The following is a 14,941-nucleotide window of genomic DNA, read 5'->3' on the forward strand; positions in this document are numbered from 1 at the left end:
TGGAAAGTGAAAGTCGCTCAGTTGTGTCCGACTCTTTGCGACCCCATGGACTATACAGTCCATGGAATTCTCCAGGCCAGAATACTGGAGTGGGTAGCCTTTCCCTTCTCCAGGGGATCTTCCCAACCCAGGGATCAAACCCAGGTCTCCTGCATTGCAGGCAGATTCTTTACCAGTTCAGCCGTAAGGGAAACCCAAGAATACTGGAGTGGGTAGCCTATCCCTTCTCCAGGGGATCTTCCCGACCCAGGAATCGAACCAGGGTCTCCTCCATTGCAGGCAGATTCTTTACCAACTGAGCTATCAGGGAAGCTCTCTTTTTGGAAAAGAACCTGAAAAAGAATAGATACACGTATAACTGAATCACCTTGCTGCATGCCTGAAACTAACACAACATTGTAAATCAACTCTAAGATAAAAATTAAATTCAAAAAATGAATAATCCATGTTTTGCTCAGGAAGTCTAAAGTCCTCTCAAAATCTAGGAACAGCTTTCAAAGCTTTAGTGAGGGGAGGAAGAGGGGGCTGAGAAAGGAGAAGGGAAGGAACCAAGAGGAAAGAGGCTCTGAGGTGACCACCGCTGCCCCAGGGCAGCCCCTCTTCCCCCAGCCCCACTGACCTCCAAAGAGGATGAATGGAGAATTTCTTCTTCAGACCTGCCCACTTGGTGTCACAAAACGAAGGACCAAAAAAAAGAGATCATGATAAAATCACACCAAAGCCTCGCAGATAACTTACAACATTTTTTAGTAGCTTGACCCGCCTCATGCCTGAGAGATGTAACCAGGTCACTGGGAAGGATTCTAAGTCCTCAGAGGTCAGAGGTCCGGAGAGGGGTCGTGGGGAGGACACGATCTTAGTGAGACCCTCCATGGGGAGCAGGAGGGGAAACACAGCTGCATTCACACCATCCATCATTTTCTCACCGGATGCGTCGACAGGAATACAAGGTAACAATTTTATTCACAAATAAAAAAATGGTCTTACAAAACTAGTTGTGTAAGAAAACCAACATTTACAAATTCATAAATTCCAGTATGCAAAATAGTCAAGATGAGGTCTAAATGGATGCAAGCCAACTGCCTTAAAGCAATGATGGGATTTTTTCCTTTTCTATTTTTTTTCTTTTTTTTTTTATTAGCACAGACAACAGTGCTTGACCTAGGTAACAGCAACATGAACACTTTATCTAAAGTAGAAAAATCTATATTGGAAAAATATATTCCATATACACAAAATCAGAAAATCCATGCCTTTCTGTGGTTGTTGTCCAATCCTCATCTCATCCTTGTTGGTGAGTTTCTGTGGTGCAGAAAGTAGCGAGGATTCACACGCCCAGTCCTGTTATCACCTGATGCTGATTTCCTGGCATGCCGGCAGCTGATTTTATCTGAGTGCTGCCAATATTCCAATGATGTGAGATGCCAGCTGGACTGTCCTTTCCAGTGTTTACAAAGAGTACAGGCTATAATATCATTGTCTGTTCCCATAGTACGTGGTAGGACAATGTCTTCATCTTGATTAAAATAACCCAGGATTTTTTCAAATGTTGTAGCAAATAAAATCCATTTGTAACCCTAATTTTCTCTACTGGGCTTCCCTGGTGGCTTAGCTATAAAGAATCTGCCTACCAATGCAGAAGATGCAGGTTCAATCCTTGGGCTGGGAAGATCCCCTGGAGCAGGAAATAGCAACCCATTCCAGTATTCTTGCCTGGAGAATCCCCATGGATAGAGAAGTCTGGTGGACTATAGTCCATGGGGTCACAAGGAGTCAGACACGACTTAGCAACTAAACAACAACAACAATATCTCTGTTTTTCAAAAGTGATGTTTCCAGATTTGGAGCCAGAGCCTCTTTTCCATCAATCTTAGCTTTCTCCTCCAAGTGTTTGCCTTTGACATTACTGAGGGCTCTACACATGGAAGATATACTCTGGTTAGAAAAAAGGAACGCAGCCCTGGCCTACCCTGTTGTAACAAAAGTGATTGGATTGCAGACTACAGCACATGTGACTTAAGCTGAAATCTGCATTTTCCTGGCCTTGTGCTCAGATTCTAAGTACTTTGCATGAGTTTCCTAAAGGCACATCTCAGAAGAGCTGGTGCATGCCAGAGCTTAAGAATCATTGGTTTAGACAAAAAAAAAAAGGAAGAGAAAAAACAAAGTCAGTTAACTCTGGCTGGGCACCAGGTAGACGGGAAACTCGGAAACAAAATATGTGAGCATTCTCTAACGCATGGATGTTTGAAGATTTATGTCTTTTTTAAGGGCAAATGGAACAAAGCTAATAGACATCACTTAAAAGGCAACAGCCAGGACTGATTGATTATGCACGTGGTAGGAAAAGAAAGAAATCCTGCTCAAATAAATCCTCTCCAGCGTGCAGAGATGAAGAGCTAAGGAGCCGTCCCCTGGTTCACGACTGAGCTGGGTTTCTGTCTTAGCTGTAGAGCAAATTCTAGTACGTCAACACCAAGGTGGCGGGGGTGGATCGCCTTCGTAGAAGCACTGGACTCTTCAATCCAGCATCGCTGGGCTGCAGTGGAAACTGCTGTGCTGACCAAGCTTAGGAGATTGGAGGGAGCCCTGTAACGTGCTGATCAGACGACATGACGGCGGTTACAATCTGTCCACCTCGCTGTGCTTATTCTCCTGGTCCTAATACGCAGAGTCGTCTCCTAAGACTACTCACCTGGCATCGTGTTTCAGGAGCATGGACACACCATGTGCTGGCATTTCTAGAGCCTTTATTATAAAACACGATGCAAACAAAAGATTATTATAAATACCACTTTTCTATAGGAGAGAAAATCTGGATCTTTTGAGCTTAGTCCCAGGGACAGAAGTAACAAAAGCTTCCATATCAGTGGATTTTCGAGGAAATCTGCTAATCTAGGATGAGGATTAAGGAGCTTTTAAGTCGGGGGAGGGGTTGGGTAGCCCTTTCCCAACCACGTTCGCTAACTCAGGCCCCTCCTGTCACTAACTCAGCTGGGGTTGATGAGACAGTGGCTGATGGAGAAGTGTCGATTCTGTAAGACTTGATCTCTTCTGATTCTCAGGCCACCATCTGATGAGCCAAGACTCAGGCAGGCCGTGGGAGGTCCATTCTAACCTCCCACGCTGATTATTCAGATGATGAAAAGGTGACCTCCAGTACATAGAAACACTCACCTGTGAACCCATCCTACGTAAAAACTAGGTAACCGACTTTTAGTAGGAGATGCGAAATTATTTCCAGAGAGTGTGAATGAAAAGTTATACTCTGGGCCTTCAGTCTCGTCAAACCACCACATCCACCGTGAAAAGAGCATGACTGTTTCTGCTTCTCGTTATACCCCGAAGCTTGGAGGCTGCAAACCCGGCCCACTGTGTCTCTGAAGTTGGCCTCCCGCTCAGACGCTCCTTGTGCGGAAAAGATGCAAAGCTTGGAGGCTCCATTCCTCGAGGTTTCGGCTCATGGCGGGCCTGGCTCAGAAGCTTTACATGACATCAGGTCAGTTCAGATTCACTTTTTTCCCCAGAAGCCATGAGAAGTCCAGACGGCAGCGAGTCCACACGCAGGCTCTGCTGGACACTTCACTGAAGAAAGAAGCAAGTCCTTTCGTCCCCCTGAAATGGTGACACAAGGAGTGCTCTGAACACAGCACCTTAGGAACTGGGGCCCTACACTGTGACTGTGAAGGTGGGCGGTGCTTCACTTTTCCTAACGGTGCACGTGAATTTAATGACGCATGAACAGGAAGATCCTGTTACGGCATCCTAATATCAGGCACCCACGTACTCTGGGAATACAAATAAAGACTTCCTAACAACCCACTCACTCCATCTGGGCAAACAGCCCTTAGATGAAAATGAACCCCAAGAAAGTGTATCAATGGACAGTTCTTCTGCCGATTTTCAACCTGTCAAACATTTCAAGCCTGGTTCTGTGTCGCACTTCTTTAAAGCAACTATGGGCAAAGATTTTAGGATTCTTTATTCTTTGAAAGAACAAAGATGGTTAATGATTAGTGCCATTCTTGGTCTTTGAATTTAAACCTTCTGTGGTGCTATTGGAGAAAGCTTAGAAAGAGTTTGGGAAGGAGACCTCTCTCATAAATGACCTCCCTGGAACACTCATACATGTCACAGGGCAAACATCATTGGCAGGGAGCAGCCTTTAGGTGTGACCCTGTCACAAAAGGGCAGTGACCTGACTTTGGGAGGGGCTGAGGTCTGGCCACTGCATATTATCATACGTGCGTGAAACCCTCATTTCTGCAGTCACTTTTCATCAACTTACTACTAATTTGGCGTTGATGACATATCAGACACATCTACAGTAAATTTTTTTTTCATAAGTCTAAGCAGATTATCTCGAAATAGAAATTTCTGAGGTTCTCTCAATAATAAGATAGTTTTGTCAAATAAGTTGGTCAACTGATACGATAATACCAACCATGTAAATGCTACTATGGAAAGCAAATTATACTTAGTTGGCCAATAGAGACAGAGAGGAAAAAAAAGAGGATTTAATAGATTGAGTAACTAGAACCCAGGTCATCTCATCTCTTTTCTACCATTCCTCCGACATTTCAGGCTGACATTTAAAATGTTTGTTAAAAAACACCACCCACAAAAGCTTTTCCTATAATCGAACAAGCTATTTCATTCCCCAAATGTCTCTGCAAGTGATGTCTCAACATCTTAGTCCTCTTCCCTTCTGGAGAGGTGTGTTGAGGGAAAATTTGGCTAAATTTGAGTCACACAGACTAAGGAAGCTGCTCACTCCTACCTGCTTTATCCTGAACCATAACTACATGGAGAAAGAGACAGCAACCCACTCCAGGATTCTTGCCTGGAGAATCCCACGGACAGAGGAGCCTGGTGAACTACAGTCCATGGGGTTGCAAGAGTCAGACACGACTGAGCGACTATACCACCACCACCATAACTATCACTGTCAGACTCTGGGGGGCTTAAACCATCCACAAGAAGACTACTGCGTAAAAATACATTTTGGGGAACAAATGCATCACAGGTTAGAAATCTGATATATATATATATATATATATATATTTTTTTTTTTTTTAAATTTCTTGCTTACTTAGTTGTGTCCAACTCTTTTTGACTCTGTGGGCTGTGGCTGTCCAGGCTCCTCTGTCCATGTGATTCTCCAGGCAAGAATACTGGAATGGGTTGCCATTTCCTCTCCCAGGGGATCTTTCTAACTCAGGGATCAAACCCACGTCTCCTGCACTGGTTGGTGGATTCTTTACCACATGAACAGCCAACTGGGACATGCCAGGATGTACTTGGCAATAAATCAAATCAGCACACTGCACACTTTTAACTTATACAATGTTATATGTCAATTCTATCTCCATAAAGCTGGGGGAAAAGAGTAAATAGAGGTTAAAATATAAATGAGTGTCTGGGTAGGAATTTAAAGTTTCATTGAAAATAAAATAGAAATAAATTATTTTCAAAGGGGTGGGGTTGTTAGTACAAAAAAAAAAAGCAACTCCTGAAATTCAATGTAAACATACTTTCCTATAACACAAAAGAACGTATGAAGGATGTAAAGACCTTCTCCCCAGGGTCCCCCACATTTTCTGGGGTCAGAGCTTGGTTCTCTCTGGGCATTCCTGAGTCAGTACTGCACCCATCCCGAGATTCACCACTGGGGGGGGGGCTCACCTGGGCGGGTGGCTGTGTGGTCAGGTGTGGGGCATCTCCTCGCCCCTGATCCAGCTGGTTTCCAGCAGTGAGCACGACCCGAGCCCGCACAAGCTCCGGCAGCATGTCGCTGAGTCTCGACAAATCAGTAGTGTCTGTAAAGGTTTCCGGATGAGCTAGAACTGGCCCCGCTCCACCGACCAGACCCCGATGGCTGTCTGAGTCCAGGGAAGCCAAGCTTGTGCTCTCTGGGTCGAGAGAGTGAGTGTCTTCTCCAGGGAGCTCAGGGCAGGAGTCGCAGGAGGAGACGTCGTCACCACCACTGGGATTCTGCATCAGAGGCCAGGCGTCTGAGAACTCACCACAGAGGGACCTTGACAGGGACCCGAAGAAAGCGGGTATGGCCTCCCCCGCTGGACCTGTGTTTCTGGACACATGTTCGAAATTGTATAAGTACTCTATCGGGAGAAAAACCTCCTATAAAGCAACACTCCAGCTATGCTTTCAAGTTTTCTAGGTGAAAGAAACTCATTGGAAAAGCCCCTGATGCTGGGAAAAACTGGGGGCAAGAGGAAAAGGGGACAACAGAGGATGAGACGGTTGGATGGCATCACCAACTCAATGGACATGAGTTTGAGTAAACTCCAGGAGATGGTGAAGGACAGGGAAGCCTGGTGTGCTGTAGTCCATGGGGTCTCAAAGAGTCAGACACGACTGAGCGACTGAACAACAAAGTGAAATAAACAACATTTTATTAAGTCAGAATTCTCGTGCTTCCTTTTTTATAAACTTGCTTCAGTACAATAAGTTAAATTACTCCATTCACTATAAAATTGAATTTCTATACCTACTTCTTCTAATCAACATGTGTTGATCGCTCAGTCATGTCCAATTCTTTGTGACCCTGAGGAGTGCAGCCTACCAGATTCTGCTGTCTATGGAATTCTCCAGGCAAGAATACTGGAGAGGGTTGCCATTTCCTTATATTTATACTTAATCCAATGTCTGAAATATGGAGTGTCCTAGGTCTTCACTGAGTTTGACTACTATTCTGAAATTCTCTGGGTATGTGGCATACTAAAAATTACTTAGAGATGACAAAAGTGTTACAAATCATGAATATAAGACAAAAATAAAATTAGCAGGATATACAGTATAAAGAATGTTGCATTGAACTCTAAGTAACCCTGAGAGACTTAATTCTTTCCAAAGTTCCCACTCTCTTAAATGTCTAGAATGTCATTAATACTACTAAGAAAGTGATGTTCCCATAGTTTTACATGAAATGAAAATAAGTAGGATGTATATTTGCACAAGGGAGTATGAAATTATATTGATTAAAAACACGACTTTGGGACTTCCCTGGTGGTCTACTGGCTAGAGCTCCGAGCTCCCAATGCCAGGGGCCCAGGTTTGATCCCTGACCAGGGAATCAGATCCCATGTGCTGCAATTAAGACCCAGTGCTGCCAAGCAATTAAATGAAGAAATATTTTAGAAAGACCCACCCACTTACCTGTCCTGAAGGGCGGCCTTGCAGTGCCCCCGACAACCAGGAGCGTCCCGGCCGATGCCGCAGGCCCCACTGCAGCAGCGTGACGGGACGAGGTGGACGGGCCCTAGGAGAGTCGGAGGGCTTGTCACCTTGCTTCTACACTGCACCTGGACATTTAGCTGTTCCCCTTTGGGTGGTTTCTGAGGGGGATGGGCCATGAGGTTTAATTTTTTTCTCTTTTCTCTTAAAAAAATGATGAACCACTGCTATGAAGGACCTGGAGATGGACAGCCGGAGGGTGGTCCCCAGGGGCTGGAGGTAGGAAGATGGGGGTTTCCTGTGTGGGGTCAGGACAGCGTTCTGGGGATGGTGGTGGTGAACATGCTTAATGTCCCCAAACTGCTCCCTGGGAAACGGTTAAAAAGGTAAACTTAATGTGACATCAATTTCACTGCAATGAAAATAATAATGAAAAGGCATGAAGAGGGGGGAAATGAAATGAGTCTTTCATACATGGCTGACGAGGGCAGGAAGGACAGTGTTTCTGCGAGCAGGCAGGGCGATGCTGGGCAGAACGCGAATGTCCACAGCCTTTAACTCAACACGTATTCACACTTTGTTTTTCACTGCTAGGAACATAGCTTAAGAAATGACTACATGCATACAGCTTCACTAACTACTCTGTTCACTGAAGCAGTATGTATACTAGTTTTGGTTATGAAGACAGTACACATTCATTGAAGACAAACTTTAAAAATAGAGAGACTAGATCAGAAATTGAAAAATAAATCTTTCCCAACTCTATACACTGCAAAGCATACTGACAAATGCAGACACATACATATTAAATATACAGAGAAAGGTTTGAGGAAATCACATATTAATACACAAACGTACACACATCCAAAGATTCCATGATGAATTATTTTCTTTTATCAAAAGGAGAGGAAGATGATGAAACCATTTCCCTTTTAAAAATGAAAGCTAGCCACTGAGATGCAGCAACAAGCCATGCTGAGAGGGCTGGCCGCCTGGCCTGCAGCTGGTTCTATCCGGAAGCAGCCCTGGTCTCATGAGGCCATGATCGTGGGGACACACCTGGATCCACCGCCAATCATTTCAGCATGCCACCCTCACTGTGGGACATTTCAAATTTATTCAAAGAAAGGCACCGCCATTCCCTGTAGAAATGGCTGGTTCTAGCGCTCCAGCTGGAAAATGCAAGATGAGCCTGGAACTTCTTTCTGAGCCAGAAAATAAGAGAGAAGCTAAAAGGATAATAAAGCTATGTCCAAATGACGCCTGAGCAGGGTGAAGGGACTCCCTCTTGCCAAACCTGGGAAAATCTGAGCCTCAAAATAAATAATGATCAAAAAGGACCGTCACCCCTTTATCAGGGACACGGCGTCCACAGTAATCAAAGGAAAGAATAAAGGGGGAAGAAGGGAAGTTTTTGCTTACCTAGGAAGTCAGCTAATAAATGCAGATAGTAATGGTCAGTGAAGATAGAACTGTGCTTAAAAATGCCTTATTACCCATATCAAATGTTAGACTGAGAAGCTGAATGCTTCGATGTCTTGAAATGAAAGATCGGACAGTTCTGAGAGGGCCAGCCACCGAATTGGGAAACACTGAACCTCATGGATGGTTACAGGAGATGACACACTGCTAGGTGCCGTGTCCACAGGTGCGGGGGACACTCAGGTGAGGATGGAGCGGGCAGAGGGCAGGCTTCTGGAAGGGCTGCGGCCACCCTGATTATGCCCTGCAGCGGAGGTGAGGTTGTGGGGGTGGGGCAAGAAGTTAAGCGTAAGTTAGTATTCCTTTGCTGACCTTTGCCCATGTTAGAAACCTTAGTCCACCTGAATTACAGGCAGACCTGGCTCTATCGTGCCTGACAATTTCTGCTTTTTCCCGAAGTGCAGGTCAGTGGCAGCCCCGTGTCTCACAATCTAGGGGCACTATTTTTCCTCCAGCGTCTGCTCACTCTGTGTCTCTGTGTCCCATTTTGGTAATTCTCACAGTATTTCGATCTTTTTCATTATTATTATATTTGTTATGATGGTCTGTGCTCAGGGGACCTTGATGTGACTATTGTAGTATGACTCACTGAAGGCTCAGATGATGGTTAGCATTTTTCAGCAATAAATTATTTTTAAATTAAGGTTTATATGTTATTTTTTAGGACACGATGCTATTGCACACTTAATATACTACAGTATAGCATAAAGATAATGTTATATGCACCGGGGAACCCAGAATGTCCTGTGACTCACTTTATTGCAATATTCTTTTTATTGCAATGGTCTGGAACCGAACCCCAGTTTCTCCGGGGTCTGCCTGGACTTCCCTGAACTTCCATCTCTGTCAATTATCCCAGACGCAACACTGGTTTGTGGAAAACCCTGTCACAGGTCTCCCTCCTCCCTCTTCTGTAAGACATCCAGGGCTTCTCTGGTGGGTCAGTGGTAAAGAATTGCCTGTCAATGCAGGAGAGATGGGTTTGATCCCTGGTCTGGGAAGATCCCACATGCCACAGAGCAACTAAGCCTGTGCGCCCCAACTACTAAGCTTGTGCTCTAGAGCCTGGGGGCCCCAACTTCTGAAGCCCATGAGCCCTAGTGTCGTTGCTTCATAACAAGAGGAAGCCATTGCAATGAGAAGCCCGCACACCACAAAGAGAGAGTAACCCTCGCTTGCCACAACCAGGGAAAAGCCCACGCAGCAACCAAGACCCAACACAGCCAAAAATAAATAAATAAACTAGTTAAAAGAAAAAGAAACCCAGAAAGACACTAAGACAGCCATGTGCAGCTTTACTTTGAACCCACCAGACAAGAAAGGAGACAAGACAACCCTACTCTACAAAAGGTTCACATTACTTTAAATCAATTGACACCAAAATGAAGGTGAACTTGTTTTAAAAGTTACTGAGAAATCCTAGAATTTTAATGAGATGCTTCTTTTCTATTTGATGTTAATACTTAAAAGACGCACAACACCCCAAACCTCTGGGGACGAGGGAGAATGACTGAACTCAATTAGCTTTAACTGGGAAACAGAGCAGGAGCGCTCTTTGCAGCCTCGGGGCCTGCGTTCCTAGTGGACCCCAAGCTCTGAACTTACCGCAGGCCTGGGCCGAGTCCCGCAGGCACTGACAGCAGGCGCGGGGCGCAGGGGTGCCGAGCCGGGGTCTGTCGAAACAGGACAGCTCAGAGCCATTGCACCGCAGGTCCTGGGCCCTCAGGGACCCTGTGGAGGCCGAGAACTTGGTCAGCGAGACAAGTTCCCCACGGGAAGCCTGGGAACACCACGGCGCGACCAGAACCACCCCAGCTTCTGCAGTTTGGGAGGAAAGGATAGCTGCGGTTCACATTTAAAAATACTTCTTCTTACAAAAAGGCAGAGAAACAAAACAATCGGTCAAGAAAGCTCGAGATGGGGGGCCCTTGTGTTGCCAGAACTTAGAACGAACTGTGTTTCTGTGGAGGGTGGGGGCGGCCCTGCCTCCTCAGGCCCCGGTGAAGTGATGCCGCCCCTTGGTCTCACCCTCGGCGCCTCCCCTGGGAGGCTTAGTTGCACATGTTCTCTGTCCCCGTGGCCGCAGCCAGACGCTCCTCTCAGGTCCTCCCTGGACACTCAGAGAACAGTGATGATGATCAACACCCTTGGGCAGGATGCCAAGACACAGCAAGCGCTCAGGACTTACAGCTCGGCTTCTTCTCCACGAACTGCCGCTTACAGTAGATGACGCAGAGGACGAGCAGGGCCAGCAGCACGGTGGCCAGGGCGCTGCAGATGACGGCCGCCAGGGCCGTGTCCCGCGGGCTGGAGGCTGTGGACGGGATCCTCACCAGGTTGACCTTGCTGGTACCTGAAAACCACGGGGACAGAATTCTCACATCACCACCACCCAGGAGACTTGGACGCGCACACTGCACACGGGGTCCCCTGCAGAGGCCTTCGTGCAACATCGGGGTGAGGAGGGAAGGTGTGCGAGGCGGCTCACACACTCCCTCCACCCGGGACATGGCTGGAATATCACACTTCCACCTGCAGCTCTCCTTTGCTTCCACAGCAGCAACCACGTGCCACCCCGACACACACATCCTCAGGCCCACCGGACCAGACCGTCTGCCAGATGGGGGTCTGTCACCGTGTTCTGTCTCCCCGGCACCCGGCAGCGTAGGGCACAGAGCAAGCACTTAATATTCTGCAAATTGGAATCAGTTTTAAGCAGGCTGAACTGAGGTGTGCTCTGGAAGGCAACTTTTGGGGCAAACAAGGAACTGGATTATTTACAACCTCACCGTGGGCCCCCACGTTCTGAGACAGTGAACATTCTTATTATTACTTTATTTTAACACTGTTGCTGCTACAGTACTGAACAACACCTACAGTTTGGAGGAAAAAAAACTTAACACCACCATGACCTCACACTGGCAACACATCTCCGTCTGGACGGAGCCCGTTTTGAGGGCCCGTTCGCCCACACGACTGCCTCTGACCGTGATGGACTCGGCAGCTCTAGAGACACCGGGCTGCCACCAGCATCTGAGCTGCGAGGCACTAAAGCCCACCTGGAACACCTGGGGCTTTCGCCCTGTCCCTGGCCACACAGAAGCACCCCATCCTAACCCCTAAAGTCTCCACTGTGGCCAGGTTTCCTCTGGCTACGACCCCCAAGGCCAGAGCCACAGAGAAACATCAGGGTCGAGTTACTGAACCATAAAAACACGACAGCCGAACAAGAAAAAGAACGGTCACTGGGGATGTTGAGTCCTGGTGTATCTGGGCTCCATGACTCTGGGCCACCCTGATACACGTTTCTCATTGTTCCTGGGAAAGGCACAAATACCATATGGCTCGGACCTGGATGAATAAGAATTATAATCCAATCATACCTTTTACAGGATATTTGTTGGTAAACATGTTTAATACTCATAAAAATATTGCTTCCAGTTATGCAGACATAATGTCATAATCAAACAGCACGCATTAGATGTTCACCACACAGCAAGTTACAAAGATCATACCTCGGACCTGATAGAGATGAAACCTAAATCCGAAACAGCCTCTATAAGCGGGATGGATATATCCTCATACGAGAGGATGTATGAACATAAACAAACACTGCTGTGTAAACAGTGACAAATAAACACATGAATAGGAATTTATGTCTAACGCAAGTAAAAGTGTGGGCTACAATGAATGGTAAGCAACTTGGGAAACTTGAGTATTGCTTATTGCAACCAAACCGTGGGGTTGATTCATGTTTGTGAGAAAATGGTGTACTTCAGAGTGAGACTGGGCCTTGTAGCTTAAATTTTCCATCAAGTAACCAAGCTCCAGTCAACACTAGGCTTTGGCCAATCTGTCATCAGAATGAGACAGCTTGAGAACTAGACCCTAGCCTTCAGATTCTCTCTGGGGCACCACCTGTCCAGTTGTTGTTCAGTCACTAAGTCGTGTCCGGCTCTGTGACCCCATGGACTGCAGTGCACCAGGCCTCCCAGTCCTCCACTATCTCCTGGAGTTTGCTCAAACTCATGTCCATTGTGAATTAACCAAAGAAGCCAGAAAAGTCAGCCAGGCTCCTCTGTCCACGGGATTCTCCAGGCAAGAATACTGGAGTGGGTTGCCGTGCCCTCCTCCAGGGGATTTTCCCAACCCAGGGATCAAACCCTCATCTCTAACGTCTCCTGCATTGGCGGCAGGTTTCTTACCACTGGTGCCACCTGGGAAGCCCAAAGAGTCAGACACGACTAAACAATTTGAGCACTCCCTAAAACCACACAGGGGGGACAGAAAAAATGATGAGATCATTTAGAGATCTGCTAACAACAGGAGACCTTGAATATTTTTGGTAGAAAGTCATCCAAATTATCATCAGCGTTATCACAGAGACCACACAACAGATACCTGCAGAGGACTGGCCCCATGTTGCCTACCTTCAAAATGTCATGACAATCCTCCACAGCAAGGGTCTTACAGATGAAGATGTCTCTACAAATCTAGAAACGGGTTTTCACTTAAACAACCATCAGGTGGTTGAATCAAGATTTAGGCCTGATCTGTCCAACTCTAAAATATATGTTCTTAAAAAAAATTATGCTATATTCCTCCCAACATTCCAACAGTGTTGTTTAGAGAAAACAAAACAAAACAAAACAAAACAAGAGTGTGAAGGGCTATTGTTCAGATTTTGTACAGACCAGTAAATTCTAGTTAATTAGCTAACATATACAATGCAACTTGACCTAATTTAAAACACAAACAGAGCTTCACAAGTCCAATCTCTCTTACCCCCAAGATTAAAGAGGCTATTGCGTTTTATCACAGTGAAAAATAACATATGACTCTTTAAATTTATTTTTTAAACATTCTTGTTAAGGTCTATATAGTATAACTAGATGAGTATTAAACAGACTAGGGAAGGATATGAACTGTCATATATGAACTAATTATGCTTTCTGTCTGGGCTTCCATGTTTAAGATTCCACTAACACCTGGTGTTTTCATCAGAGGGTTCACAGAAGAAAATAAAACATCAGGTTGCATGCTATGTGACACTGAAGCTCCACCATAATCAGACACGTGGGCATTTCCACTTGCTGATGGCTGTGTTTTGTCATGAGTAATTCAAGTGACAATTAGTTCTGGAAGATAAACAGACATTCTCTAATAATTTTCAGTAACATATTTATCTTTGACTTTCATTTTTTTTTCAAGTAAACAACAAATCAATTCATTATTTTCTGTGCTCTTTCATCACCACCACCACCAAGAAAACTCATGTTGAGTAACTGTGTAACAAGACCAAAACGTGATGGATTGATTTCTAGCTATCTCCTTTAATTAAAAAATATACTTAAAAAGGGCATTTTGCAATCTTAACTGAGGCAAGGATACAGGCCTGGAGTGTAAGCTTTATCTTGTTCATCCAAACTGGTTAAACAAAAATATCTACTGTAACACTCAACATATGAATTCCAGATGTACCACAGAACAGTCTGCCAATAAACAAAATAGCTGGACTTTTTAAAGTCCATTTTATACCAAGCTCTCTGACACTGGATGTAATGTCATGTAAAACAGTGAGTCTTAATTATTTTACTTATTTTTCATTTTAAACTTTGGTCTTTGAACAATGTGGTTTGTTTTTCAATACTGATAATAAACATTATTTGAAAATGAGCGCTTTCTTTTGCACAGGAAAAAAAAGATTTTAAACTGGATTGATTTTTTCATTGTGGTGAAATATATATAACATTACTTTACTAGCATGTGAGATGAGTGCAATTGTGCGGTAGTTTGAGCATTCCTTGGCATTGCCTTTCTTTGGGATTGGAATGAAAACTGACCTTTTCCAGTCCTGTGGCCACTGCTGAGTTTTCCAAATTTGCTGGCATATTGAGTGCAGCACTTTCACAGCATTATCTTTCAGAATTTGAAACAGCTCAACTGGAATTCCATCACCTCCACTAACTTTGTTCATAGTGATGTTTTCTAAGGCCCACTTGACTTCACATTCCAGGATGTCTGGCTCTAGGTGAGTGATCACACCATCGTAATTATCTTGGTCGTGAAGATCTTTTTTGTACAATTGCACTCATCTCACACGCTAGTAAAGTAATGCTCAAATTTATCCAAGCCAGGTTTCAGCAATACTTGAACTTCCAGATGTTCAAGCTCGCTTTAGAAAAGGCAGAGGAACCAGAGATCAAATTGCCAACATCCGTTGGATCATCAAAAAAGCAAGAGAGTTCCCAAAACCCATCTA

At 45.1% G+C, this 14,941-nt stretch overlaps 1 protein-coding gene across 1 annotated transcript in view; it reads right to left on the bottom strand.

Moving 5' to 3' along the window:
* Positions 1-9,525: 9,525 nt before the first annotated feature.
* Positions 9,526-14,941, bottom strand: part of TNFRSF19 (TNF receptor superfamily member 19) — a 64,092-nt gene continuing 58,676 nt past the window's right edge. Inside the window, exons 5-7 of the mRNA XM_068984578.1 lie at positions 10,868-11,032; positions 10,285-10,410; positions 9,526-9,638 (exon numbers count right to left, since the gene is read on the bottom strand). Of these exons, the coding sequence (XP_068840679.1) occupies positions 9,526-9,638; positions 10,285-10,410; positions 10,868-11,032 (404 nt within the window). The remainder of the gene's footprint in view (positions 9,639-10,284; positions 10,411-10,867; positions 11,033-14,941) is intronic.

This window comes from Capricornis sumatraensis, chromosome 12 (genome assembly GCF_032405125.1).
Source record: "Capricornis sumatraensis isolate serow.1 chromosome 12, serow.2, whole genome shotgun sequence".
Classification (NCBI taxonomy): Eukaryota; Metazoa; Chordata; class Mammalia; order Artiodactyla; family Bovidae; genus Capricornis; species Capricornis sumatraensis.